Source organism: Bufo bufo, chromosome 1 (assembly GCF_905171765.1).
Source record: "Bufo bufo chromosome 1, aBufBuf1.1, whole genome shotgun sequence".
NCBI lineage: Eukaryota > Metazoa > Chordata > Amphibia > Anura > Bufonidae > Bufo > Bufo bufo.
Window position 1 is genome coordinate 294,252,345 of NC_053389.1, and position 27,133 is coordinate 294,279,477.

Below are 27,133 nucleotides of genomic sequence, written 5' to 3' on the forward strand. Positions count from 1 at the left end.
CCTAAAGGGTTAACAAAGTTTGTAAAATCAGTTTTGAATACCTTGAGGGGTGTAGTTTATAGAATGGGGTCATTTTTGAGTGGTTTCTAGTATGTAAGCCTCGCAAAGTGACTTCAGACCTGAACTGGTCCCTAAAAATTGGGTTTTTGAAAGATTTGCTTCTAAACTTCTAAGCCTTGTAACATCCCCAAAAAATAAAATATCATTCCCAAAATGATCCAAACATGAAGTAGACATATGGGGAATGTAAAGTAATAACTATTTTTGGAGGTATTACTATGTATTATAGAAGTAGAGAAATTAAAACTTGGAAATTTGCCATTTTAAAAAATTTTTGGGTAAATTTGGTATTTTTTTATAAATAAAAATGAATTTTTTTTTACTTCATTTTACCAGTGTCACGAAGTACAATATGTGATGAAAAAACAGTCTCAGAATGGCCTGGATAAGTAAAAGCGTTTTAAAGTTATCAGCACTTAAAGTGACACTGGTCAGATTTGCAAAAAATGGCCTGGTCCTTAAGGTGAAATAGGGCTGAGTCCTTAAGGGGTTAAGTACCCAAGACAGAAGGGCCTGTAATTTGTGTTCCTTCCCATGCCCTTTCCCTGAAACCTGGGGCAATTGCTTCCGCCTACTTTTGCAAAAAAAGAAGTTCCTCCGGGGAGGGCCCTATAGCAACTTCATAGTCTTTCTTTATAGTATGTATGGACTTGGCTGGAAAACCACGTGGCCTATGTGCTGGGGGAACATGCACCACAAGTCACTCTGCATTGGCCAAGGTATTGAAATACAGGGCAAAAAGGTCAACTGAATATTTGCCCCGGGTGAAGGAAAATCTAGTTATGACTGACTGTACTGAGTGTGTAAGCAGAGCTTTTACATTTAAAACAAATTCACATGTAAAACAATTTTACTACACGTGGACATTAGGGAATCAGTCTGTTTCTACAAGTAAAGTTTTATCTTTGGTGCCTTTGAGTGGGAGAAATTATTTCCATTATGGCTGGAATATACACTGCCGGTCAAAAAAAAAGTTGCCACCTGTATTTAACTAAGCAAATAGTTATGAGCCTTCTATTGGATAATTACTGCTTGGGCGATTATCTTTTAGCTGGCAACAAGTTATTTAACCCCAACTGGTGCAATGAGTTGCTTCTCATTTCTTAAACAACCATGTCAAAAGACACATCTCGTGGTCGTAGAAAAGATGTTAGTCTGTTCGAGTAGGGTAAAATCATTGGCATGCATCAAGCAGAGAAAACATCTAAGGAGTTTCCAGAAACTACTAAAATTGGGTTAAGAACTGTCCAACACATTATTGAAAACTGAAAGGATAGTGGGGATCCATTATATTCGAGGAAGAAATGTGGTGGGAAAAAATCCCTAATGATCGTGATCGGCGATCACTTAAATGTTCACTCAAATTGAAGAAAAACAACAGTAGAACTCAGGGCTATGTTTAATAGTGAAAGTAAGAGCATTTCCACACGCACAATGCTAAGGGAACTCAAGGGATTGGGACTGAACAGCTGTGTAGCCGTAAGAAAACCACTAATCAGTGAGGCAAACCAGAAAAAAAGGCTTCAATTTGCTAGGGAGCATAAAGATTGGACTCTGGAGCAATGGAAGAAGGTCATGTGGTCTGATAAGTCAAGATTTACCCTGTTCCAGAGTGATGGGCACATCAGGGTAAGAATAGAGGCAGATGAAGTGATGCACCCATCATGCCTAGTGCCTACTGTACAAGCCTATGGGGGCAGTGCTATGATCTGGGGTTGCTTCAGTTGGTCAGGTCTAGGTTCAACAACAGTATGTGCTCCAAGAATGAGGTCAGCTGACTACCTGAACATACTGAATGACCAGGTTATTCCATCAATGGATTTTATCTTCCCTGATGGCACGGGCATATTCCAAGATGACAATGCTAGGATTCATCGGGCTCAAATTGTGAAAGAGTGGTTCAGAGAGCATGAGACATAATTTTCACACATGGATTGGCCACCACAGTGTCCAGACCTTAACCCCATTGAGAATCTTTGGGATGTGCTGGAGAAGGCTTTGCGCAGCAGTCAGACTCTACCATCATCAATGCAAGATCTTGGTGAAAAATGAATGCAACACTGGATGGAAATAAATCTTGACATTGCAGAAGCTTATCGAAACAATGCCACAGCGAATGCGTGCCGTAATCAAAGCTAAAGGCGGTCCAACGAAATATTTTTGGTGGCGACTTTTTTTTTGGATGGGCAGTGTATAAACGCTACAGTTTTTATATAGTGTACATATATGAAAAAGTTAAAATGAGGTCATTTCTGGAAAATGGCACCTGAGGTCACTTTACTAGTCCTATCTAGAGTTGAGCGAACACCTGGATGTTCGGGTTCGAGAAGTTCGGCCGAACTTCACGGAAATGTTCGGGTTCGGGATCCGAACCCGAACCGAACTTCGTCCCGAACCCGAACCCCATTGAAGTCAATGGGGACCCGAACTTTTGGGCACTAAAAAGGCTGTAAAACAGCCCAGGAAAGAGCTAGAGGGCTGCAAAAGGCAGCAACATGTAGGTAAATCCCCAGTAAACAAATGTGGATAGGGAAATGAATTAAAAAAAAAAAAAAAAAAGACCCAATATCAATTGGACAGAGGTCCCATAGCAGAGAATCTGGCTTCACGTCAGCAGAGAATCAGTCTCTTCATGCCATAGCAAAGAATCTGGCTTCATGTCAGCACAGAATCAGTCTCTTCATGCCATAGCAGAGAATCTGGCTTCATGTCAGCACAGAATCAGTCTTCATGTCATAGCAGAGAATCAGGCTTCACGTCACCCACCACTGGAACAGGCCACTGTCACACATTTAGGCTCAGGCACCCAGGCAGAGGAGAGAGGTCCCGTAACAGAGAATCTGGCCTTATGTCATAGCAGAGAATCAGGCTTCACGTCACCCACCACTGGAACAGGCCACTGTCACACATTTAGGCCCAGGCACCCAGGCAGAGGAGAGAGGTCCCGTAACAGAGAATCTGGCCTTATGTCAGCGCAGAATCAGTCTTCATGTCATAGCAGAGAATCAGGCTTCACGTCACCCACCACTGGAACAGGCCACTGTCACACATTTAGGCCCAGGCACCCAGGCAGAGGAGAGCGGTCCCGTAACAGAGAATCTGGCCTTATGTCAGCGCAGAATCAGTCTTCATGTCATAGCAGAGAATCAGGCTTCACGTCACCCACCACTGGAACAGGCCACTGTCACACATTTAGGCCCCGGCACCCAGACAGAGGAGAGAGGTCCCGTAACAGAGAATCTGGCCTTATGTCAGCGCAGAATCTGTCTTCATGTCATAGCAGAGAATCAGGCTTCACGTCACCCACCACCGGAACAGGCCACTGTCACACATTTAGGCCCCGGCACCCAGACAGAGGAGAGAGGTCCCGTAACAGAGAATCTGGCCTTATGTCAGCACAGAATCTGTCTTCATGTCATAGCAGAGAATCAGGCATCACGTCACCCACCACTGGAACAGGCCACTGTCACACATTTAGGCCCCGGCACCCAGACAGAGGAGAGAGGTCCTGTAACAGAGAATCTGGCCTTATGTCAGCACAGAATCTGTCTTCATGTCATAGCAGAGAATCAGGCTTCACGTCACCCACCACTGGAACAGGCCACTGTCACACATTTAGGCCCAGGCACCCAGGCAGAGGAGAGAGGTCCCGTAACAGAGAATCTGGCCTTATGTCAGCGCAGAATCTGTCTTCATGTCATAGCAGAGAATCAGGCTTCACGTCACCCACCACTGGAATAGGCCACTGTCACACATTTAGGCCCCGGCACCCAGACAGAGGAGAGAGGTCCTGTAACAGAGAATCTGGCCTTATGTCAGCGCAGAATCAGTCTTCATGTCATAGCAGAGAATTAGGCTTCACGTCACTCACCACTGGAACAGGCCACTGTCACACATTTAGGCCCCGGCACCCAGGCAGAGGAGAGAGGTCCCGTAACAGAGAATCTGGCCTTATGTCAGCGCAGAATCAGTCTTCATGTCATAGCAGAGAATCAGGCTTCACGTCACCCACCACTGGAACAGGCCACTGTCACACATTTAGGCCCCGGCACCCAGACAGAGGAGAGAGGTCCCGTAACAGAGAATCTGGCCTTATGTCAGCGCAGAATCAGTCTTCATGTCATAGCAGAGAATCAGGCTTCATGTCACCCACCACTGGAACAGGCCACTGTCACACATTTAGGCCCCGGCACCCAGACAGAGGAGAGAGGTCCTGTAACAGAGAATCTGGCCTTATGTCAGCACAGAATCTGTCTTCATGTCATAGCAGAGAATCAGGCATCACGTCACCCACCACTGGAACAGGCCACTGTCACACATTTAGGCCCCAGACAGAGGAGAGAGGTCCTGTAACAGAGAATCTGGCCTTATGTCAGGACAGAATCTGTCTTCATGTCATAGCAGAGAATCAGGCTTCACGTCACCCACCACTGGAACAGGCCACTGTCACACATTTAGGCCCCGGCACCCAGGCAGAGGAGAGAGGTCCCGTAACAGAGAATCTGGCCTTATGTCAGCGCAGAATCTGTCTTCATGTCATAGCAGAGAATCAGGCTTCACGTCACCCACCACTGGAATAGGCCACTGTCACACATTTAGGCCCGGCACCCAGACAGAGGAGAGAGGTCCTGTAACAGAGAATCTGGCCTTATGTCAGCGCAGAATCAGTCTTCATGTCATAGCAGAGAATCAGGCATCACGTCACCCACCACTGGAACAGGCCACTGTCACACATTTAGGCCCCGGCACCCAGACAGAGGAGAGAGGTCCCGTAACAGAGAATCTGGCCTTATGTCAGCGCAGAATCAGTCTTCATGTCATAGCAGAGAATCAGGCTTCACGTCACCCACCACTAGAACAGGCCACTGTCACACATTTAGGCCCCGGCACCCAGACAGAGGAGAGAGGTCCTGTAACAGAGAATCTGGCCTTATGTCAGCGCAGAATCAGTCTTCATGTCATAGCAGAGAATTAGGCTTCACGTCACTCACCACTGGAACAGGCCACTGTCACATATTTAGGCCCCGGCACCCAGGCAGAGGAGAGAGGTCGCGTAACAGAGAATCTGGCTTCATGTCAGCACAGAATCTGTCTTCATGTCATAGCAGAGAATCAGGCTTCACGTCACCCACCACTGGAACAGGCCACTGTCACATATTTAGGCCCAGGCACCCAGGCAGAGGAGAGAGGTCCCGTAACAGAGAATCTGGCCTTATGTCAGCACAGAATCTGTCTTCATGTCATAGCAGATAATCAGGCTTCACGTCACCCACCACTGGAACAGGCCACTGTCACACATTTAGGCCCAGGCACCCAGACAGAGGAGAGGTTCAATCAACTTTGGGTTGCCCCGCAATATAATGGTAAAATAAAAATAAAAATAGGATTAAATGAGGAAGTGCCCTGGAGTAGAATAATATATTGTTAAGGGGAGGTAGTTAATATCTAATCTGCACAAGGGATGGACAGGTCCTGTGGGATCCATGCCTGGTTCATTTTTATGAATGCCAGCTTGTCCACATTGGCTGTAGACAGGCGGCTGCGTTTGTCTGTAATGACGCCCCCTGCCGTGCTGAATACACGTTCAGACAAAACGCTGGCCGCCGGGCAGGCCAGCACCTCCAAGGCATAAAAGGCTAGCTCTGGCCACGTGGACAATTTGGAGACCCAGAAGTTGAATGGGGCCGAACCATCAGTCAGTACGTGGAGGGGTGTGCACAGGTACTGTTCCACCATGTTAGTGAAATGTTGCCTCCTGCTAACACGTTCCGTATCAGGTGGTGGTGCAGTTAGCTGTGGCGTGGTGACAAAACTTTTCCACATCTCTGCCATGCTAACCCTGCCCTCAGAGGAGCTGGCCATGACACAGCTGCGTTGGCGACCTCTTGCTCCTCCTCTGCCTTCGCCTTGGGCTTCCACTGGTTCCCCTGTGACATTTGGGAATGCTCTCAGTAGCGCGTCTACCAACGTGCGCTTGTACTCGCGCATCTTCCTATCACGCTCCAGTGTAGGAAGTAAGGTGGGCACATTGTCTTTGTACCGGGGATCCAGCATGGTGGCAACCCAATAGTCCGCACACGTTAAAATGTGGGCAACTCTGCTGTCGTTGCGCAGGCACTGCAGCATGTAGTCGCTCATGTGTGCCAGGCTGCCCAGAGGTAAGGACAAGCTGTCCTCTGTGGGAGGCGTATCGTCATCGTCCTGTGTTTCCCCCCAGCCACGCACCAGTGATGGGCCCGAGCTGCGTTGGGTGCCACCCCGCTGTGAACATGCTTCATCCTCATCCTCCTCCACCTCCTCCTCATCCTCGTCCTCCAGTAGTGGGCCCTGTCTGGCCACATTTGTACCTGGCCTCTGGTGTTGCAAAAAACCTCCCTCTGAGTCACTTCGAAGAGACTGGCCTGAAAGTGCTAAAAATGACCCCTCTTCCTGCTGGGCCACCTCCTCTTCCATCATCGCCCTAAGTGTTTTCTCAAGGAGACATAGAAGTGGTATTGTAACGCTGATAACGGCGTCATCGCCGCTGGCCATGTTGGTGGAGTACTCGAAACAGCGCAACAGGGCACACAGGTCTCGCATGGAGGCCCAGTCATTGGTGGTGAAGTGGGTCTGATCCGCAGTGCGACTGACCCGTGCGTGCTGCAGCTGAAACTCCACTATGGCCTGCTGCTGCTCGCACAGTCTGTCCAGCATATGCAAGGTGGAGTTCCACCTGGTGGGTACGTCGCATATGAGGCGGTGAGCGGGAAGGCCGAAGTTACGCTGTAGCGCAGACAGGCGAGCAGCGGCAGGGTGTGAACGCCGGAAGCGCGAACAGACGGCCCGCACTTTATGCAGCAGCTCTGACATGTCGGGGTAGTTGCGAATGAACTTCTGCACCACCAAATTCAGCACATGCGCCAGGCAAGGGATGTGCGTCAAGCCGGCTAGTCCCAGAGCTGCAACGAAATGTCGCCCATTATCGCACACCACCAGGCCGGGCTTGAGGCTCACCGGCAGCAACCACTCGTCGGTCTGTTGTTCTATACCCCGCCACAACTCCTGTGCGGTGTGGGGCCTGTCCCCCAAACATATGAGTTTCAGAATGGCCTGCTGACGTTTACCCCGGGCTGTGCTGAAGTTGGTGGTGAAGGTGTGTGGCTGACTGGATGAGCAGGTGGAAGAAGAGGAGGAGGAAGCTGAGTAGGAGGAGGAGGAGACAGGAGGCAAAGAATGTTGCCCTGCGATCCTTGGCGGCAGAAGGACGTGCGCCAAACAGCTCTCCGCCTGGGGCCCAGCCGCCACTACATTTACCCAGTGTGCAGTTAGGGAGATATAGCGTCCCTGGCCGTGCTTACTGGTCCACGTATCTGTGGTTAGGTGGACCTTGCCACAGATGGCGTTGCGCAGTGCACACTTGATTTTATCGGACACTTGTTTGTGCAGGGAAGGCACGGCTCTCTTGGAGAAGTAGTGGCGGCTGGGAACAACATACTGTGGGACAGCAAGCGACATGAGCTGTTTGAAGCTGTGTGTGTCCACCAGCCTAAATGACAGCAGTTCATAGGCCAGTAGTTTAGAAATGCTGGCATTCAGGGCCAGGGATCGAGGGTGGCTAGGTGGGAATTTACGCTTTCTCTCAAATGTTTGTGAGATGGAGAGCTGAACGCTGCCGTGTGACATGGTTGAGATGCTTGGTGACGCAGGTGGTGGTGTTGGTGGTACATCCCATGTTTGCTTGGCGGCAGGTGCCAACGTTCCTCCAGAGGCAGAGGAAGAGGCCGAGGCGGCGGCAGCAGCAGCAGAAGAGGCCGAGGCGGCGGCAGCAGCAAAAGAGGCCGAGGCGGCAGCAGCAGAAGAGGCAGCAGGGGGAGCCTGAGTGACTTCCTTGTTTTTAAGGTGTTTACTCCACTGCAGTTCATGCTTTGCATGCAGGTGCCTGGTCATGCAGGTTGTGCTAAGGTTCAGAACGTTAATGCCTCGCTTCAGGCTCTGATGGCACAGCATGCAAACCACTCGGGTCTTGTCGTCAGCACATTGTTTGAATAAGTGCCATGCCAGGGAACTCCTTGAAGCTGCCTTTGGGGTGCTCGGTCCCAGATGGCGGCGGTCAGTAGCAGGCGGAGTATCTTGGCGGCGGGTGTTCTGATTTTGCCCACTGCTCCCTCTTTTGCTATGCTGTTGGCTCGGTCTCACCACTGCCTCTTCCTCCGAACTGTGAAAGTCAGTGGCACGACCTTCATTCCATGTGGGGTCTAGGACCTCATCGTCCCCTGCATCGTCTTCCACCCAGTCTTGATCCCTGACCTCCTGTTCAGTCTGTACACTGCAGAAAGACGCAGCAGTTGGCACCTGTGTTTCGTCATCATCAGAGACGTGCTGAGGTGGTATTCCCATGTCCTCATCATCAGGAAACATAAGTGGTTGTGCGTTAGTGCATTCTATCTCTTCCACCCCTTGTTAACGAGCTAGGTGGATGCCCTTGGGAAACCCTGGCAGCAGAGTCTTCAAACAGCATAAGAGACTGCTGCATAACTTGAGGCTCAGACAGTTTCCTTGATATGCATGGGGGTGATGTGACAGACTGATGGGCTTGGTTTTCATGCGCCATCTGTGCGCTTTCTGCAGAAGACTGGGTGGGAGATAATGTGAATGTGCTGGATGCACTGTCGGCCACCCAATTGACTAATGCCTGTACCTGCTCAGGCCTTACCATCCTTAGAACGGTATTGGGCCCCACCAAATATCCCTGTAAATTCTGGCGGCTACTGGGACCTGAGGTAGTTGGTACACTAGGACGTGTGGCTGTGGCAGAACGGCCACGTCCTCTCCCAGCACCAGAGGGTCCACTAACACCGCCACGACCATGTCCACGTCCGCGTCCGCGTCCCTTATTAGATGTTTTCCTCATTGTTCCCGTTCACCACAATTTTGAGAATGGCAAATTTGGAAATAGTTTTTCAACCCAGAAAAAAAAATGTGCTTTTACGGTCACTACAAATAACTTGACCAGCTAAAACAGTACAGATTTGCTTGAATAGAAATGTGAGACCTGTTTTTTTTTTGCACTGTGTGACAGGTTAAGGTTTAATCACAGAATCAGACTTCTATCTGCAAGGTAGCGTGTGTCTTAGGTTTTTCTGAATGACACTATCAGTACCTTCAATGTAAGATATCCTTTTTGGGATAGATTTCAAGTAGGCCTCAAATACCAGAAACTAGTTATTTTGAGAATGGCAAATTTGGGAATAGTTTTTCAACCCAGAAAAAAAAATGTGCTTTTACGGTCGCTACAAATAACTTGACCAGCTATAACAGTACAGATTTGCTTGAATAGAAATGTGAGACCTGTTTTTTTTTGCACTGTGTGACAGGTTAAGGTTTAATCTCAGAATCAGACTTCTATCTGCACGGTAGCGTGTGTCTTAGGTTTTTCTGAATGACACTATCACTACCTTCAATGTAAGATATCCTTTTTGGGATAGATTTCAAGTAGGCCTCAAATACCAGAAACTAGTTATTTTGAGAATGGCAAATTTGGGAATAGTTTTTCAACCCAGAAAAAAAAATGTGCTTTTACGGTCACTACAAATAACTTGACCAGCTAAAACAGTACAGATTTGCTTGAATAGAAATGTGAGACCTGTTTTTTTTTGCACTGTGTGACAGGTTAAGGTTTAATCTCAGAATCAGACTTCTATCTGCACGGTAGCGTGTGTCTTAGGTTTTTCTGAATGACACTATCAGTACCTTCAATGTAAGATATCCTTTTTGGGATAGATTTCAAGTAGGCCTCAAATACCAGAAACTAGTTATTTTGAGAATGGCAAATTTGGGAATAGTTTTTCAACCCAGAAAAAAAAATGTGCTTTTACGGTCACTACAAATAACTTGACCAGCTAAAACAGTACAGATTTGCTTGAATAGAAATGTGAGACCTGTTTTTTTTTGCACTGTGTGACAGGTTAAGGTTTAATCTCAGAATCAGACTTCTATCTGCACGGTAGCGTGTGTCTTAGGTTTTTCTGAATGACACTATCACTACCTTCAATGTAAGATATCCTTTTTGGGATAGATTTCAAGTAGGCCTCAAATACCAGAAACTAGTTATTTTGAGAATGGCAAATTTGGGAATAGTTTTTCAACCCAGAAAAAAAAAAGTGCTTTTACGGTCACTACAAATAACTTGACCAGCTAAAACAGTACAGATTTGCTTGAATAGAAATGTGAGACCTGTTTGTTTTTTGCACTGTGTGACAGGTTAAGGTTTAATCACAGAATCAGACTTCTATCTGCACGGTAGCGTGTGTCTTAGGTTTTTCTGAATGACACTATCAGTACCTTCAATGTAAGATATCCTTTTTGGGATAGATTTCAAGTAGGCCTCATATACCAGAAACTAGTTATTTTGAGAATGGCAAATTTGGGAATAGTTTTTCAACCCAGAACAAAAAGTGTGCTTTTACGGTCACTACAAATAACTTGACCAGCTAAAACAGTACAGATTTGGTTGAATAGAAATGTCAGGTCTATTTTTTAGGCGCTGGGTGACAGGCTCAATTTGCCCCTGATGTAGTATATGGCCAAAAAATAAACACACTGTTGATGGTTAAATGCACTTGGGTGACACAGGCTCAGCCTGCACCAGATGTAGTATATGGCCAAAAAATAATCAGACTGTTGATGGTTAAATGCACTTCGGTGACACAGGCTCAGCCTGCAGCTGATATAGTATATGGCCAAAAAATAACCAGACTGTTGATGGTTAAATGCACTTCGGTGACACAGGCTCAGCCTGCAGCTGATGTAGGATATAGCACAAAATAACCACACTATTGATGGTTAAATACACTTGGTGATAGCTTGTGCTGGCGCACCACAAGTCACAAAATGGCCGCCGATCACCCCAGAAAAAAAGTGATCTAAAAACGCTCTGGGCAGCCTCAAAAAAGTGAGCAAGTCAATATTAGCACTTCAATGATCCACAGCTGCAGATCGATCACAGAATGAAGTCTTTTGGAGGAGTTAATCACTGCCTAATCTCACCCTAACGTCGCAGCTGCAACCTCTCCCTATGCTTCAATCAGCAGAGTGACGTGCAGCGCAACGTGACCCAAGCTTATATAGAGGCTGGGTCACATGCTGCACTGGCCAATCACAGCCATGCCAATAGTAGGCAAGGCTGTGATGGCCTCTTGGGGCAAGTAGTATGACGCTTGTTGATTGGCTGCTTTGCAGCCTTTCAAAAAGCGCCAAGAAAGCGCCGAACACCGAACCCGAACACAGACTTTTACGAAAATGTTCGGGTCCGTGTCACGGACACCCCAAATTTCGGTACGAACCCGAACTATACAGTTCGGGTTCGCTCATCCCTAGTCCTATCCCTTCTGTCCAAAAAATTAAAGCATGAGGCAGATGTGACGCACATTATTTAAGATGTGTCTGTATTACTGCAAATTATAAAGTGGAAATGATGCAATTAATCAATGTTCCACGGCAGAGAGGCTGCCATGAGTAACTACAGAGAAAGGCCTTCCACAACCTTAGGGAAACAGCAAGCTGTCACTGACCCAGGCACGGGTTTCCCTTGATATTTTTGCTTCATGATCACCATTGTAATATGTTGTCTTAAAGGGGAGCAACAAACTTTGGCTTTTTTAAGTTAGTAACAAAATAGGGCAAATTCGTAAGAATCGAGTTATCCTGTCAGTTCCTCCTAATATTTAATACATAGCCATTGGCTATTAATTTCCTTTTTCACCATGTTTCCCTATTGCCCCAGAAGATGCCAGGGCAAAAGATGTCAGGGAGTAATGAATAGCGGTTTTTAATAGTGATCTATCACAGTTACAGAATTAAAACTCACTCGTGTTTCTGATGACAAGGCAGAAACAACTAAATGTGTTACACGGTAGGGAGTGTAAGTGGTAGTGCATGTCGCCGGCAATTGAAATTGACAAAGCAATATATGGACACACAGTGATAGGTTGCTGGGTTTTTAGTGATTTATAAGCTTTGAGTGGATTAAATAAAAGTTGAGTTTTAATAAAAAAAGGTTAATAAAACTTAAAGAGGACCTTTCATCGGTCCAAACATTGTGAACTAAGTATCATGATCTGTACAGCGGCGCCCAGGGATCTTACTGCACTTACTATTATCCCTGGGCGCCGCTGCGTTCTCCCGTTATGTCCTCCGGTATGTTCGGGGACTTGGTTATAGTAGGCGGAGACTTAGGGGACTTGGTTATAGTAGGAGGAGTCTGCCCTTGTTCTCCTGGGCGTCTACTTCTCCCAGGCTGTAGCGCTGGCCAATCGCAGCGCAGAGCTCACAGCCTGGGAGGTTTTTTTCTCCCAGTCTGTGAGCTCTGCGCAGCGATTGGCCAGCGCTACAGCCTAGGAGAAGGCGACGCCCAGGAGAACAAGGGAAGTCTCCTCCTACTATAACCAAGTCCCCGAACATACTGGAGGGCATAGCAGGAGAACGGAGCGGCGCCCAGGGATAATAGTAAGTGCAGTGAGATCCCTGGGCGCCGCTGTACAGATCATGATACTTAGTTTACAATGTTTGGACAGATGAAAGGTCCTCTTTAATATAAATGTAAACAAAGGTGATTGTTAGCCAATGGCTATGTATTAACTGATACTTTTAAATGTGACATTAAGACGATTCTGAGAAACAATGCAGGAATTGCAGCCCAAATTGTTTAAAGGGGTTGTGAAGCCAGTACATATTGATCATCAATTTCTGATTGGTGAGCGTCCAACTTCCAGCACTTCCGCCTATCAGCTGTTTCAAGAGGAGGTGACGCTCGTACGACACTGCTTCCCCTTCAAGATTACACTGCATGGCGTCTCGCTTGTGGGAACCGTGCAGTATAATTACAAGTGCTCATCTTATTTAAGTGAATGGAACAAGCACTTGTAATTACACTGTGCCATTGAGACTTCCAAGACGACACGCAGTGTAATCTTGAAGAGGAAGTAGTGCTCGTACTAAATCCATTTAAGGGGACCTCTAAATAAATACAGACCCTAGACTAAACCCCCTAAATATATACAAACTCCCTAAATTCAGACATCAGAACAAAAACTGATTCCGTAAATAAACATAGATGCCAAACAAGACCTCTAAACTAATACAAACCTCTGACCCCCTAAACAAATATAGACTTCTGAGACCACAGACCGGACCCCTAAAAAGCCTGACAATAGATCTCTAAATAAATACAGAATTCAAACTAGACCAAATTAACAGACCTTCTAAAAAAAGTTAACCTCATAAACAAAAACAGACCACAGACCCACTACATGAATACATACATACTAACATAGCAAGACCCCTGACCACACTCTGAACATACTCACCTCTCCTGGTTCCTGCAGCTTGAAGTCCTCTTTACTGGCAATACTGCAGACAACATCCTGATGGAGGGGCTTGTGTCGGGACATTGTCTGCAGAGGCACCCAGCAGTGAAGAGAACTGCGGGAAGGAGGAGAGGTGCGTGGGTCATCAGAATGCAGCGCCTGAGAGACTTGACTGTGCTTCTGGGGTCCAGGAGATCTCCCCTTTTAATGCAAGCTTCCTGAATATTCTGGGAGAGTATGCAAGTATTGTTTAACATTACTGTAAACTTATAGCAAACATTTAGCAAAATTACTCACAATTAAGGTGACTGGTGATAGAAAGGCCCAACATGCTTTAAAATATATTCCTGGCTTAAATCCCAGCATCATTTGTATATCCCTGCAGAAATTCTTGATTCCTAGACAAGTAAAATATTACAAAAACAATTAAATGCCTTTTTAATAACTTTTTTGTTCATAAAAGATATTAAATTAAAGAGCAAGATGTATTGGGTATACGTCCCTATAGTATAATGACAGACAATTAATTATAAAGAGGACGTTAAAATGGAGCAAAATAATAAATATTTTATTAGTGCTACTAATGGAAAGGGGGTGAAACCTATATTGGTAATACTAAGACTAAACCGTCTATCCAGATTGATGTATCCTCACCATATATCGACAGTGCCACTGCCTATTATTGTACATGGGAGGGACTACTTGAGATATCATGCACAGATAGACGGACTAATATAACTAAAACCACCGCACTAATAATCGGATATGGTGCTCCGAACGGCCAGGTGCTGCCTGTGCAATCGATATGTGCTGGTGGAATAATTGCTGAAAGTGTGGTATATCCTAAGGGAATGATATCATAGTTTAATATCCCAGACCTATAAAGGAGATATCACACGCAGCATACAAATGAACTGACCAGTGATCGGCGTATCACTGAGCAGTAGCGGTTAGTGAAAGGAGCGACCGTGTACTATGCCGACTCTCAAACACTAACCCCCATGTAGGCGAGTAAACCACGCCGACCAATCCTGGTGTTGGCAAAGATGCGCTACAACGACCAGCAGGTCTGTACACACTGAGCTACGGCTCTACGCGTTTCTGTGCAGCTGGTTCATGCACTTCATCAGGAGCCAAGTAGCTACTACACCTAAACTGCCTAAAACCAATACATGCTACATAAAGTTGTTATTAGGTAGCACAAGGGATGGATAATATGCGGATCATTGGGACATTTGATAGTGCTCATGACCAGGTACGTCATGTACTATCAGAACATTGGTATATTCTCAGATCCGATTCGGATATTGGTCACCTTATCCCGGATAAACCAGCAATCACTTTCCGTCGTAGCCAGAATTTGCGTGATATTCTAGTTCACAGTATGTACCAAGGTCCTAAACAGCATACCTGGTTACATAATCCTATTTCGGGAACTTTTCCTTGTGGCACGTGTAAGTTCTGTGGCTACATCAATAAGACGGTGTGCTGCTTGTTGCAAACATAGTTTCGGCTCTGTAATGGCCGCGAGAGTTGGGGGCCTAACCTCTCTGTGCACCTCTGCTCCTCAGCTTTCCAGTGATGGCCACACCCCTTAGTGCACTGAATCCCTTATTTGCATAGAAAATACAATTATTTTTTACTCTGGAATTTAACAACTGATTTTCACAGGACAGGTATCATTTTTAATCAGTAGAATCAACCCTACCTGGGAGAATGCCTGGTTTGATCGTGTTGATCCTGCTGACATGGGCTGTTTAAAGAAACTGATATACATTCTGGATTCCCTGCATGGATCTAACGTGTTGATACAACAGCTTCTATTGCAGTTCAGTGTGATATCCACTTCCCTGCTGATCATTGCAATTTCCACTTCATTATCACTCTTCCAAGACATCAGCAAGATGGGTCAGATACAGCCGCCATCTACGTCACTGTACATCAGCAGTGCATATCTAATAGCTTGTGTGTGAGAGGCTGAATTTGATGCACAATCATGTGTTTCATACAGCATCACCATAATGATACTAACAGGGAAACTGAAGAACTGTCAGGGAAACGCTACACTTAGATTACAAGGGTTATATAATTTTAAATAATGGCTAATTATCACAGAATAAAGCTTTATTGTATAGAACAGAGCCCTCTATACATATATACATATACCAATCAGCCATGGTTTCGAAACTTCAAACCAACTTGCATAATACACTGCTCAAAAAAATAAAGGGAACACAAAAATAACACATCCTAGATCTGAGTTAATTAAATATTCTTTTGAAATACTTTGTTCTTTACATAGTTGAATGTGCTGACAACAAAATCACACTAAAATGAAAAAAATGGAAATAAAATTTTTCAACCCATGGAGGTCTGGATTTGGAGTCACACTCAAAATTAAAGTGGAAAAACACACTACAGGCTGATCCAACTTTGATGTAATGTCCTTAAAACAAGTCAAAATGAGGCTCAGTAGTGTGTGAGGCCTCCACGTGCCTGTATGACCTCCCTACAACGCCTGTGCATGCTCCTGATGAGGTGGCGGACGGTCTCCTGAGAGATCTCCTCCCAGACCTGGACTAAAGCATCTGCCAACTCCTGAAAAGTCTGTGGTGCAACGTGACGTTGGTGGATATGTGCTCAGTGTGAACCTGCTTTCATCTGTGAAGAGCACAGGGCGCCAGTGGCGAATTTGCCAATCTTGGTGTTCTCTGGCAAATGCCAAACATCCTGCACGGTGTTGGGCTGTAAGCACAACCCCCACCTGTGGACGTTGGGCCCTCATATCACCCTCATGGAGTCTGTTTCTGACTGTTTGAGCAGACACATGCACATTTGTGGCCTGCTGGAGGTCATTTTGCAGGGCTCTGGCAGTGCTCCTCCTGTTCCTCCTTGCACAAAGGCGGAGGTAGCGGTCCTGCTGCTGGGTTGTTGCCCTCCTACGGCCTCCTCCACGTCTCCTGATGTACTGACCTGTCTCCTGGTAGCGCCTCCATGCTCTGGACACTACGCTGACAGACACAGCAAACCTTCTTGCCACAGCTCGCATTGATGTGCCATCCTGGATAAGCTGCACTACCTGAGCCACTTGTGTGGGTTGTAGACTCCGTCTCATGCTACCACTAGAGTGAAAGCACCGCCAGCATTCAAAAGTGACCAAAACATCAGCCAGGAAGCATAGGAACTGAGAAGTGGTCTGTGGTCACCACATGCAGAACCACTCCTTTATTGGGGTTGTCTTGCTAATTGCCTATAATTTCCACCTGTTGTCTATCCCATTTGCACAACAGCATGTGAAATTGATTGTCACTCAGTGTTTCTTCCTAAGTGGACAGTTTGATTTCACAGAAGTGTGATTGACTTGGAGTTAAATTGTGTTGTTTAAGTGTTCCCTTTATTTTTTTGAGCAGTGTATATTGGTACCCCTGTTCCACCAAAACATCTGTGATCCATAGGAGCTTGGACTCCACTTCTAAAGGTGTCCTAGAATATCTGGCACCAAGACATTAGCATCAGATGCTATAAGACCTATGAATGGTAAAGTGGGGAATCTATGGATCAGATTTGTTTTTCTAACATATCCCACAGATATCAGATTGGATTTAAATGATACTGCTGAAGAACCTACTGCTATTAGAGAATACCATTATTGTGAAGGTTTGGTTGCACTTGGTTTGCAGTAATGTTTAGGTAGTTGCAGTGGCGTAACTAATAATGACTGGGCCCATGACTGGATGTGTGAGTGAGTGAGCGTTTGTGCGGCGCTCATCCCCAGCTACCGACTGCCGTCTAGCTCCTGGGCCCACACACATGTTGCTTGGTGCCTAGTTGAAGTGCCTGGTGGCTGAGGTTCAAAGCTAAAAGGCTACTAAAGATACCTACTGGAGATGAGCCCCAGTTCCTGTTCATGTGAGGCGTGTGCTCTGGCGTGGCTGGCCTGCTTGCTCGGTGCTGTGGTCACGTGGTTGCCTGGGCCCCAGTGTAACTGGAGCAAAGGTTTGGCGGAGATACTGAAGGACGGACAAGATGGGGAGGCGCCAGAAAGAAAACCTTTATCATGGCTCTATGCAAGAGAATGCCACCCTACAGTCTGTAACACATACCTCACCATTAGGCCCACAAGCTACGCCAACAGGCCTGCAAACATCTCGCCGAGGGAAGGGAGCATAGGACCAAAATACAAAGATGGAGAGGTATCTCCTTCCTGGGACACTGGATATTGAAAAGGAGGGGGATCTGAATGAGAGGTCTCATTTTCAGGGGGGGGAAACTATCCTAGACACCAAGCCTTGTAATGAGGCCGTTATGGGTATTGAAGGTACTCCATTTTGTTTTCTCATGTCCGATATGTCCTTATATTATATTGGGAGATTTTAACAGATATGTTCATCCATATATGGATAAATTCACTAGTTGTTATTCCTTGCTTGATAGTCCACGTACCCGATTCGGGCATTTATAAGAGGAATTGAGGCTTTATGATTTATGGAGGATAAATCTTCTGCCCAACAGGGTTAGGGAAAATGATTACAGATCACATCTTCCGGAGCCTTGGTATTTCTGTAATGATTAGTGTGGTTATAGCACCATCTAGCGGTGTTAAGCTGTATGACACTTTGTTTTCCTGTTACAAAGACTGCTGCATTGTGGGTGGAGCAAAGCATTGTGGGAGTACAAAGCATCCTAGGAGAGAGAAGTCTCCAGTCACCAGAGCACATCAGCAGAGCTGTCCTTCTGCATATCTCCTTCTCAAACTCTACCATCCTTGTAAAAGCGTATCTGGTGAGAGATCTACCTTTGTTTCAGGGATATTATGTTATGCAGAGCTGTTCAGCCAGTTATAATTGTTACTCAGGGAGTTACTACTGTTAGCTAGCCATGCAATCCTATGTATAGGCAGCCATTTTACCATGTACTTTAGTGTTAATGTAATGTTTTAGTACATGCTATTCTATGCTTAATACTTATACATGCTATTTGTATTCTTGTAGTTTTACCAGACAATCCTGTTTTGCCAATCAACAGTCATGTTTTACAAATCAATCGCACACTTGTACAATCTCTCACTCACGCGCACCGCGCCGAGAGTACAACCTGTTGACCAATAAACAAATTAGCCTGCAAAGAGCAGTCCTCTTTTTTGGAAAATAGGAATGGTTTATGCTGAATGTCAGACTGCACACTGTGTGAACGTGTATGAAGACAGAACAATAAAGAACCCTGATATACGGTGCTTTTCATGTCACTCGACTACCTACAATACTCTTTCGAGAATAGATATGGCCTTGGGCAATGAACAAATGTTATCTATGTGTTTAGAAGCAGTGTATCTTGCGCGAGGTTTGTCAGCTCATTCTCCATTAAAAATTAGCTGTACGTTTGGGAGTTTAGGAAACAGACAAAAAAATAACAGGCCATGGAAATTAAATCCCCATTGGCTTACAGTGATACCATTAGATAGGATTGAAAGAGATCTTAAAGCATATTTTGAAAATAATATAGGTTCTGTGGCTCTAAGTACTGTGTGGGAAGTTATGAAGGCCTGGGTTACAGTCTCTCTAATACAACAAATATATAGGGTGAAACGACAAACTAGTCTTCTAGGTAATAATCTACGTTTCCGTTTGGAGGAATCGGAAAGAGCAATGATTGCCGAGAACAATTCCATAAATAGAGATGCTTGGTAGGAGGCACAGAAATAATTTAATACCTATTTAATGGATTTGACCATACATAAGAGATCTTTTATGCATCAGAAGTACTATGAAGAGGGGGAAAAGGCAGGTCGAATGCTGGCCATCTTGGCTTGGGATCACACCACCCCTCCATGTGTCCCGTCTTTGCGAGCATCTTTGCATTGACATCTGACAAAAATGAGATACTTGATATTTTTCAAAGATATTATGCTTCACTGTACACTGCATGCAGAATTATTAGGCAAATGAGTATTTTGACCACATCATCCTCTTTATGCATGTTGTCTTACTCCAAGCTGTATAGGCTCGAAAGCCTACTACCAATTAAGCATATTAGGTGATGTGCATCTCTGTAATGAGAAGGGGTGTGGTCTAATGACATCAACACCCTATATTAGGTGTGCATAATTATTAGGCAACTTCCTTTCCTTTGGCAAAATGGGTTAAAAGAAGGACTCGACAGGCTCAGAAAAGTCAAAAATAGTGAGATATCTTGCAGAGGGATGCAGCACTCTTAAAATTGCAAAGCTTCTGAAGCGTGATCATCGAACAATCAAACGTTTCATTCAAAATAGTCAACAGGGTCGCAAGAAGCATGTGGAAAAACCAAGGCGCAAAATAACTGCCCATGAACTGAGAAAAGTCAAGCGTGCAGCTGCCAAGATGCCACTTGCCACCAGTTTGGCCATATTTCCGAGCTGCAACATCACTGGATTGCCCAAAAGCACAAGGTGTGCAATACTCAGAGACATGGCCAAGGTAAGAAAGGCTGAAAGACGACCACCACTGAACAAGACACACAAGCTGAAACGTCAAGACTGGGCCAAGAAATATCTCAAGACTGATTTTTCTAAGGTTTTATGGACTGATGAAATGAGAGTGAGTCTTGATGGGCCAGATGGATGGGCCCGTGGCTGGATTGGTAAAGGGCAGAGAGCTCCAGTCCGACTCAGACGCCAGCAAGGTGGAGGTGGAGTACTGGTTTGGGCTGGTATCATCAAAGATGAGCTTGTGGGGCCTTTTCGGGTTGAGGATGGAGTCAAGCTCAACTCCCAGTCCTACTGCCAGTTTCTGGAAGACACCTTCTTCAAGCAGTGGTACAGGAAGAAGTCTGCATCCTTCAAGAAAAACATGATTTTCATGCAGGACAATGCTCCATCACACGCGTCCAAGTACTCCACAGCGTGGCTGGCAAGAAAGGGTATAAAAAAAGAAAATCTAATGACATGGCCTCCTTGTTCACCTAATCTGAACCCCATTGAGAACCTGTGGTCCATCATCAAATGTGAGATTTACAAGGAGGGAAAACAGTACACCTCTCTGAACAGTGTCTGGGAGGCTGTGGTTGCTGCTGCACGCAATGTTGATGGTGAACAGATCAAAACACTGACAGAATCCATGGATGGCAGGCTTTTGAGTGTCCTTGCAAAGAAAGGTGGCTATATTGGTCACTGATTTGTTTTTGTTTTGTTTTTGAATGTCAGAAATGTATATTTGTGAATGTTGAGATGTTATATTGGTTTCACTGGTAAAAATAAATAATTGAAATGGGTATATATTTGTTTTTTGTTAAGTTGCCTAATAATTATGCACAGTAATAGTCACCTGCACACACAGATATCCCCCTAAAATAGCTAAAACTAAAAACAAACTAAAAACTACTTCCAAAAATATTCAGCTTTGATATTAATGAGTTTTTTAGGTTCATTGAGAACATGGTTGTTGTTCAATAATAAAATTAATCCTCAAAAATACAACTTGCCTAATAATTCTGCACTCCCTGTATTCCTCTAAAGGTGTTAAAGGGTTTCTGTCATCAGAATAATCGTTATGTAGCTGGCTGACATTAGCGATGTGCTAATGTCAGCAGAACATAACTGTGTGACTTATATCTCCCTGCCTGCCGCAGTTTGCGCTAAATAATGACTTTTATAATATGCAAATGAGCCTCTAGGTGCTAGCGGGCATTGCTGCAGCACCTAGAGGCTCCGTCCTCTCACCGTTTGGCACGCCCTTGTAAAGGTGATTGACATCCTCGGTCTCCTCCGTGCCCCGCAAATCCGACGCCTGTGTCGTCCATTTTAGTATTAGGCCCAGGCGCAGTGAGTGAAGGACGCTCCACTGGCCTGCCTTCTTCCAACGTTGCATCCTGTTGCCATCACATGCACCCAGCTATCGCATGATGTAAACGAAAATGTGATTTATCAGAGCTGGCCACCTTCTTCCATTGATCAATGGTCCAGTTCCCCATGCACATCAATGAGCCTTGGTGTCCAAGAACCAGTTCATGTGTTTTCCTTCCTTGAACTATTTTGTTAGGGAATAACCATTGGAAAAATGCCACAAGACCTGCTGTTTTAGAAATGTGTTGACCTAGTCATCTAGTCCTTGTATTGGTCTGATGAAGGGGCCATTCCAGCCCCAAAAGGCATTACCTGAACAACCTTAAATAAACTGTTTAAAGCTTCTATCAGTGGATATTTTCTTACCTTGGCTGCTCGGGCTGCTGTATCCCATCTTCTTCTGCTCTTCTAAATAACACTAATGCCATACTCATATGCCCACATTTATAACTCAAGTAATACCGGCAAATAAGTCATACAGTCATAGTGCTAATGCCAATAATGTTACTCACAATAATAATCATGACATATTAATATCATTTTATATTTCAGTACAAGTTATTACTTTCTCACATAAAACACATAGCATTGGATAGACATGAACATGGAAATGATAAAATATCACATCTTACCATAAACTCTTGAAACTGCAAGGCAGAATGTGATGACTAACACCAGTAGACCAAACCCTGCGCTATAGTCATCCAATAAGACCAACCAGTACATTCCACCCTAAGACATACAGATAAAACATTTGGTATACATATTACAAGTAGCTTCATTTAATGTTGTTCATAGTACCTCAACACAGTTCTACATGGTTTTTAAGATACATTATGTGGGAAGGGAGGTCCAGAGGTGACCTTGTGAATCTACTGCAAAATCTTTAACATGCTCCCACCTACTGTGTGCCATTGATAATGCTGATGCTGTTATTGGACCCCCTAAGGCACCAGGGTTTGTGAGTGACTGCGTTCTCTGTTCTATAACTACACCTCTGCCAGGCTTGCCACCACTAGTGTAATAATTGTAGGTGTTCTGAGGTGACACAGACTGAGCTTTTTACTTGCCATGACTAGTCATATGCTACCCTAAAATATAACTTGAGCTAACCTTATCTTATCACTTATCTCGATTATAAATATAGAGTTACTTAGTTGTAGCTTTTATATATCTATATAATTACATTTAATCCTCCTCTTCAATACCTTGGATATTATCTGGAAAGTACCTTCTACACCCAACATTTTGAAGTTTGATCATCCAAACTCTGATTTCCTTTCCCAGGATATCTCTGTAAATGTGGTTACAGTGTCAATCCCTATTTATCTAGAACTAAAAGGATGACCCGGCTTTCAAGGGTATATTTCCTCTATTTAATTTAATGTGTGTGTGTGATTAATAGATATCCACAGTGTCCCCATAACAGTGACCTCCTCAGTACCCCACCCCCTTAACAATATGTTCTATTATGCTGAATACACTTGTGTTAGGCTGAATGCACTTATTGCTGAATACACTCCATTATGCTGAATATACTCAATATCTATAGGCAGGGGAGGATATATCGCCTGTGCAGCTGGTTCAGCTGCACAGGGGACCACTGCCAGCTGCCCTTCCCACTGCCAGCTGATGTGTTTTTTATTTTATTTATTTTTTCCTCCCTTCCTCTGCCAGAGTAACCTGGTCGCCTTGGGGTGGAGGTCGGGGGTTGTTTGGGTGAGGGCTGTTTAGGACTTACTGTGAATCTGAAGTCCATTCTGCCTATAGTTCATAGCTGAAGGGCCTGCGATGACATCATAGTCATGTGATCTTTTCAACACTGGAAGTGGTGGTGGGACCTGTGATGAGGTCACCATAATGTGACCAGTGCAGAAAGAGGCAGCGCTGAGCAGTGGAGATGGAATAAATGTAAGTGCCAGAGAAATGCTGGGAGATGTGGTTTTCCCCGTTATAACTCCTCCCTGCTTAGTGGGAGGAAAATGTGTTATTTAACTGGGACTATATGTTAGAGGGGCTGAAGGCAGGAGATGGCTGTTACTTACAAGGGACTGTATGTTACAGAAGATTGGGGGGAGATGATTGGTGTTATTTACATGGGACTGGATATTATAGAGGACTGGAGGGTAAGGAGTGATGTTATTTACATGGGACTATGTGTTGGAGGGGCTGAAGGAGGGGGATTTAAGTTATTTACATGGAACTGTATGTTATAGAACACTGTAAGGAAGAGAGGTTATTTAAATGGGACTGCATCATAAAGACTCGTGGGAGAGGACTGGTGTGATTTACATGGGACTGCATGGTATAGTAGACTGGAGGGAGAGGAGTGATGTTATTTACATGGGACTGTATTGTATAGAAGACTGGAGGGAGAGGACAAGCATTATAATTTATGGGGAAAGATTATAACTCCAGGGGGTATTATAATTACAGGGGGCACTGCAGGGATCATTATCAATACTGTGGGCAGTGATGGCAGCATTACTACTGAGGGCTCCATAGGAGTGCCTTATAGATTGGCCTTATTTCTATTAGGGTTGCTTTATTAGTACTGAGGGCACTGTAGGGGTACTATGGTGGTGGTGGTGGTGGGGGTTCCGTCTAGCAGTGAGTCTGGTGACGTCACAGGCACTAATGGATGGGCTTTAGCGCTGTCTTAGACTGTAAAGCCGCCCATCGGTGCCAGTGACGTCACTGGGAACACTGCTAGGGCTATAATCAAAACAGCCCTTGCCCTACGCTTTACAGCGCAGGCCAAGGGAGAGCATCGAAGTATGAAATGTCAGAGGGGCTGAGTGGGGGGAGAAGGATATATGTCCAGGTTCAGCTCTGAACCCGGACAACTGCTTTAAAGGGCATCTGTCAGCAGTTCTGTCCCTATGACACTGGCTGACCTGTTACTCGTGCGCTTGGCAGCTGAAGGCATCTGTGTTGGTCCCATGTACATATTTGCCCGCATTGCTGAGAAAAATTATGTTTTAATTTATGCAAATTAGCCTGTAGGAGCAACAGGGGGCTTTACCATTACATGTAGAGGCTCCGGTTTCTTTGCAACTGCCGCTCCCTGTCTACTTTGGAAGGAAATGGCAGTGAAAATGTTATTGCAACTGGCCATGTCAAAGTGCAGAGGGTGCGGCAGTTACAGAGAGAGCAGAGTATCTAGGAGTAATAGTAATGCGGGCACATATCTGGACATAACTACTGTGAAGGGGCACATATTTGGACATAACTATTGTGAAGAGGGCACATATCTGGACATAACTATTGTGAAGGGGGCATATATCTGGGCATAGCTACTGTGAAGGGGGCATCTCTGGGCATAACTACTGTGAAATGGGCACAGATCTGGGCATAACTGCTGTGAAGTGGGCATCTCTGGGCATAACTTCTGTAAAGGCGGCACAGTGTGGGCATTACTACAATGTGCAGGTACAAAGGGGGAATAATTATTATGTGGGGGCATTAAGGGGACTGGTTGTGTATAGTTATGCTTTGGTTCAGAGTTAGAGGCGTGGCCTAGTATGAAAAAATATATATACATACTGTAAACATATTGATCCATATTCACAAGATGTTTTTTATTTGCACGTATAATTTGTATGTGTGGTTGGGGAAGGGGGGGGGCGACAGGTACATTCCTTGCACAGAGGCCCTCTGCTGTCTGTGTCTGCCCCTGTCTATAGGCTACACCCCTGCTCTAAAAGCACCCTCAATGACTGTCCCCCGACATGTTTCGTCAGCTAACCTGGCGTCTTCAGGGGATCTGACAGTCTACGCATTGGTGGGGGTGGCATGGATCTTTTATAGACTCCCACGGTTGCGTCATGTCTCTATACCAATTATGTGATCCATTACATTACATTTAATTGTCATCTGCTTAGCCATTGGGCCAGGTGTATCAGACGCTCCACCCTTAGGAATCTCCACGTATCACCTACTATCCTCCCAAATCTAGTGTTATCGTACCTAGTCCCGAGCATGTCAACAGACTTAAAGGGGTATTCCCATCTTAGACAATGGGGGCATATCGCTAGGATATGCCCCCATTGTCTGATAGATGCGGGTCCCACCGCTGGGACCCGCACCTATATCGAGAACGGAGCAGGGAGCGCTGTGGCTGGAGGACCCCAGATTTCCCAGGGTCCGTCTACCACCAAGCGCTAATCCCAGACTCTCCCATAGAAGTGAATGGGAGCGTGCCGCGCATGCGCGGCCCATGCTCTCATTTATTTCTATGGGGCAGACGGCAATAGCCGCACCAGCGCTCAGCCATTTTCGGCGGCCCCATAGAATGAATGGAGGGAGGCTGCGTTCTCGATATAGGTGCGGGTCCCAGTGGTGAGACCCACACCTATAAGACAATGGGGGCATATCCTAGTGATATGCCCCCATTTTCTGAGATGAGAAAACCCCTTTAAACTTCTTACCCTTATGGCTTTCATTCCGCGCATGTCAGGGAACTTACAGCACCCCAATTGCCCCCTTAACAAAGACCTCCCCAGCAGCCCGCCCCTTAACAGTGACCCTTCACAGTGATCTAACCCTTAACATTAACCTCCACAAAGCCCCACCCCCCTAACATTGACCTCCACAGCTCCCTGCCCCTTAACATAGACCCCCCACAGTGCCCCACCTCATTAAAATGTGACCTTTACAGTAACCCGCAGCCTTAACTGTGACCTCCACAGTGACCTACCCCCTTAACAGTTACACACACCACCCAGGCCTTAAATAGTGACCTCAACAGTACCCTGCCACCTTAACAGTGAACTCCACAGCACCCCGCCCCCTTAACAGAGACTTCCACAGCACCCGCCCCTTTAACAGTGACCTTCACAGTACCCTGCTCCCTTAACAGTGACCTCCACAGTCCCCCACCTCCTTAACAGTGACCTCCACAGTGGCTGCCCCTTCAATAGTGACCTCCACAGTCCCCTGCCCCCTTAACATAAACCTACACACGGCCCACCCCTTTAACAGTAACATCCACAGTACCCCACCTCCTTAACAGTGACCTCCACTGCGGCCACCCCTTTGTTAGTGACCTCAACAATACCTGATCCTTTAACAGCGACCTTCACAGTACCCTGTCCCCTTAACAGTGACCTCCACAGTGCCCAGTTCCTTTAAAATGTGACCTCCACAACACCCTGCCCCCTTAACATTAAACTCAACAGCAGCCCACTCCTTTACATTGACCCCTATAGTGGACTATCCACTTAACTGTGACCTCCACAGAAGCCTGCCCCCTTTACTGTGACCTCCACAGCACTTCACTCCCTTAACAGTGATGTCCTGAGAGCTCCGCCCCCTTAACAGTGTTATCCACAGGTGACCTATAGCAGTGAAGAAGAATGGCTTAGTTGTTATGGAAACTTGGTGTAAAACTGTGAGTATGTCAAGACTGGTGGACCTGCGAGCTTCAATCGGCTGATAAGGGTCATGTGACCGTGTGTATGGCAGTTAGAATATGAGTGAAAACAGCTGGACCGATCTGCACCGAATTTGGCACATAGGTACATCAGTTGTCTGGGAAGGTTTTAGACCGGGTCTCAGCTATCTAGGATGTACCGTTCATAAGATATTCCCCCAAAAAAATGCAAATATGGCACCATTACATGACCTGCATTAGCCAATAGAAGCCTGCAGGTCTTTCACTCATATACCAACTGCCATACACACGGTCACATGATCCTTATCAACCAATAAACGCTCGCAGCCCCTTAGTCTCGACATATACACAGTTTTACACCAGGTTTCCATAGCAATCCAGCCATTTTTCTTCACTGTTGTAGGTCACCTTTAAAGGGGCAAGGCACGATGGATGACACTGTTACAGGGGCAGAGTGCTGTGGAGGTCACTGTTAAGGGGGCGGGCACTGTGGAGGTTACCATTAAGGAGGCAGGG

At 45.7% G+C, this 27,133-nt stretch overlaps 1 protein-coding gene across 1 annotated transcript in view; it reads right to left on the bottom strand.

Annotated features, from left to right (window-relative positions):
* The window catches only part of SLC6A7 (solute carrier family 6 member 7), a 135,769-nt gene that overhangs the window by 29,886 nt on the left and 78,750 nt on the right, over nucleotides 1–27,133 (bottom strand). The window contains exons 11-12 of the mRNA XM_040440693.1: nucleotides 21,855–21,954; nucleotides 13,701–13,801 (exon numbers count right to left, since the gene is read on the bottom strand). Of these exons, the coding sequence (XP_040296627.1) occupies nucleotides 13,701–13,801; nucleotides 21,855–21,954 (201 nt within the window). The remainder of the gene's footprint in view (nucleotides 1–13,700; nucleotides 13,802–21,854; nucleotides 21,955–27,133) is intronic.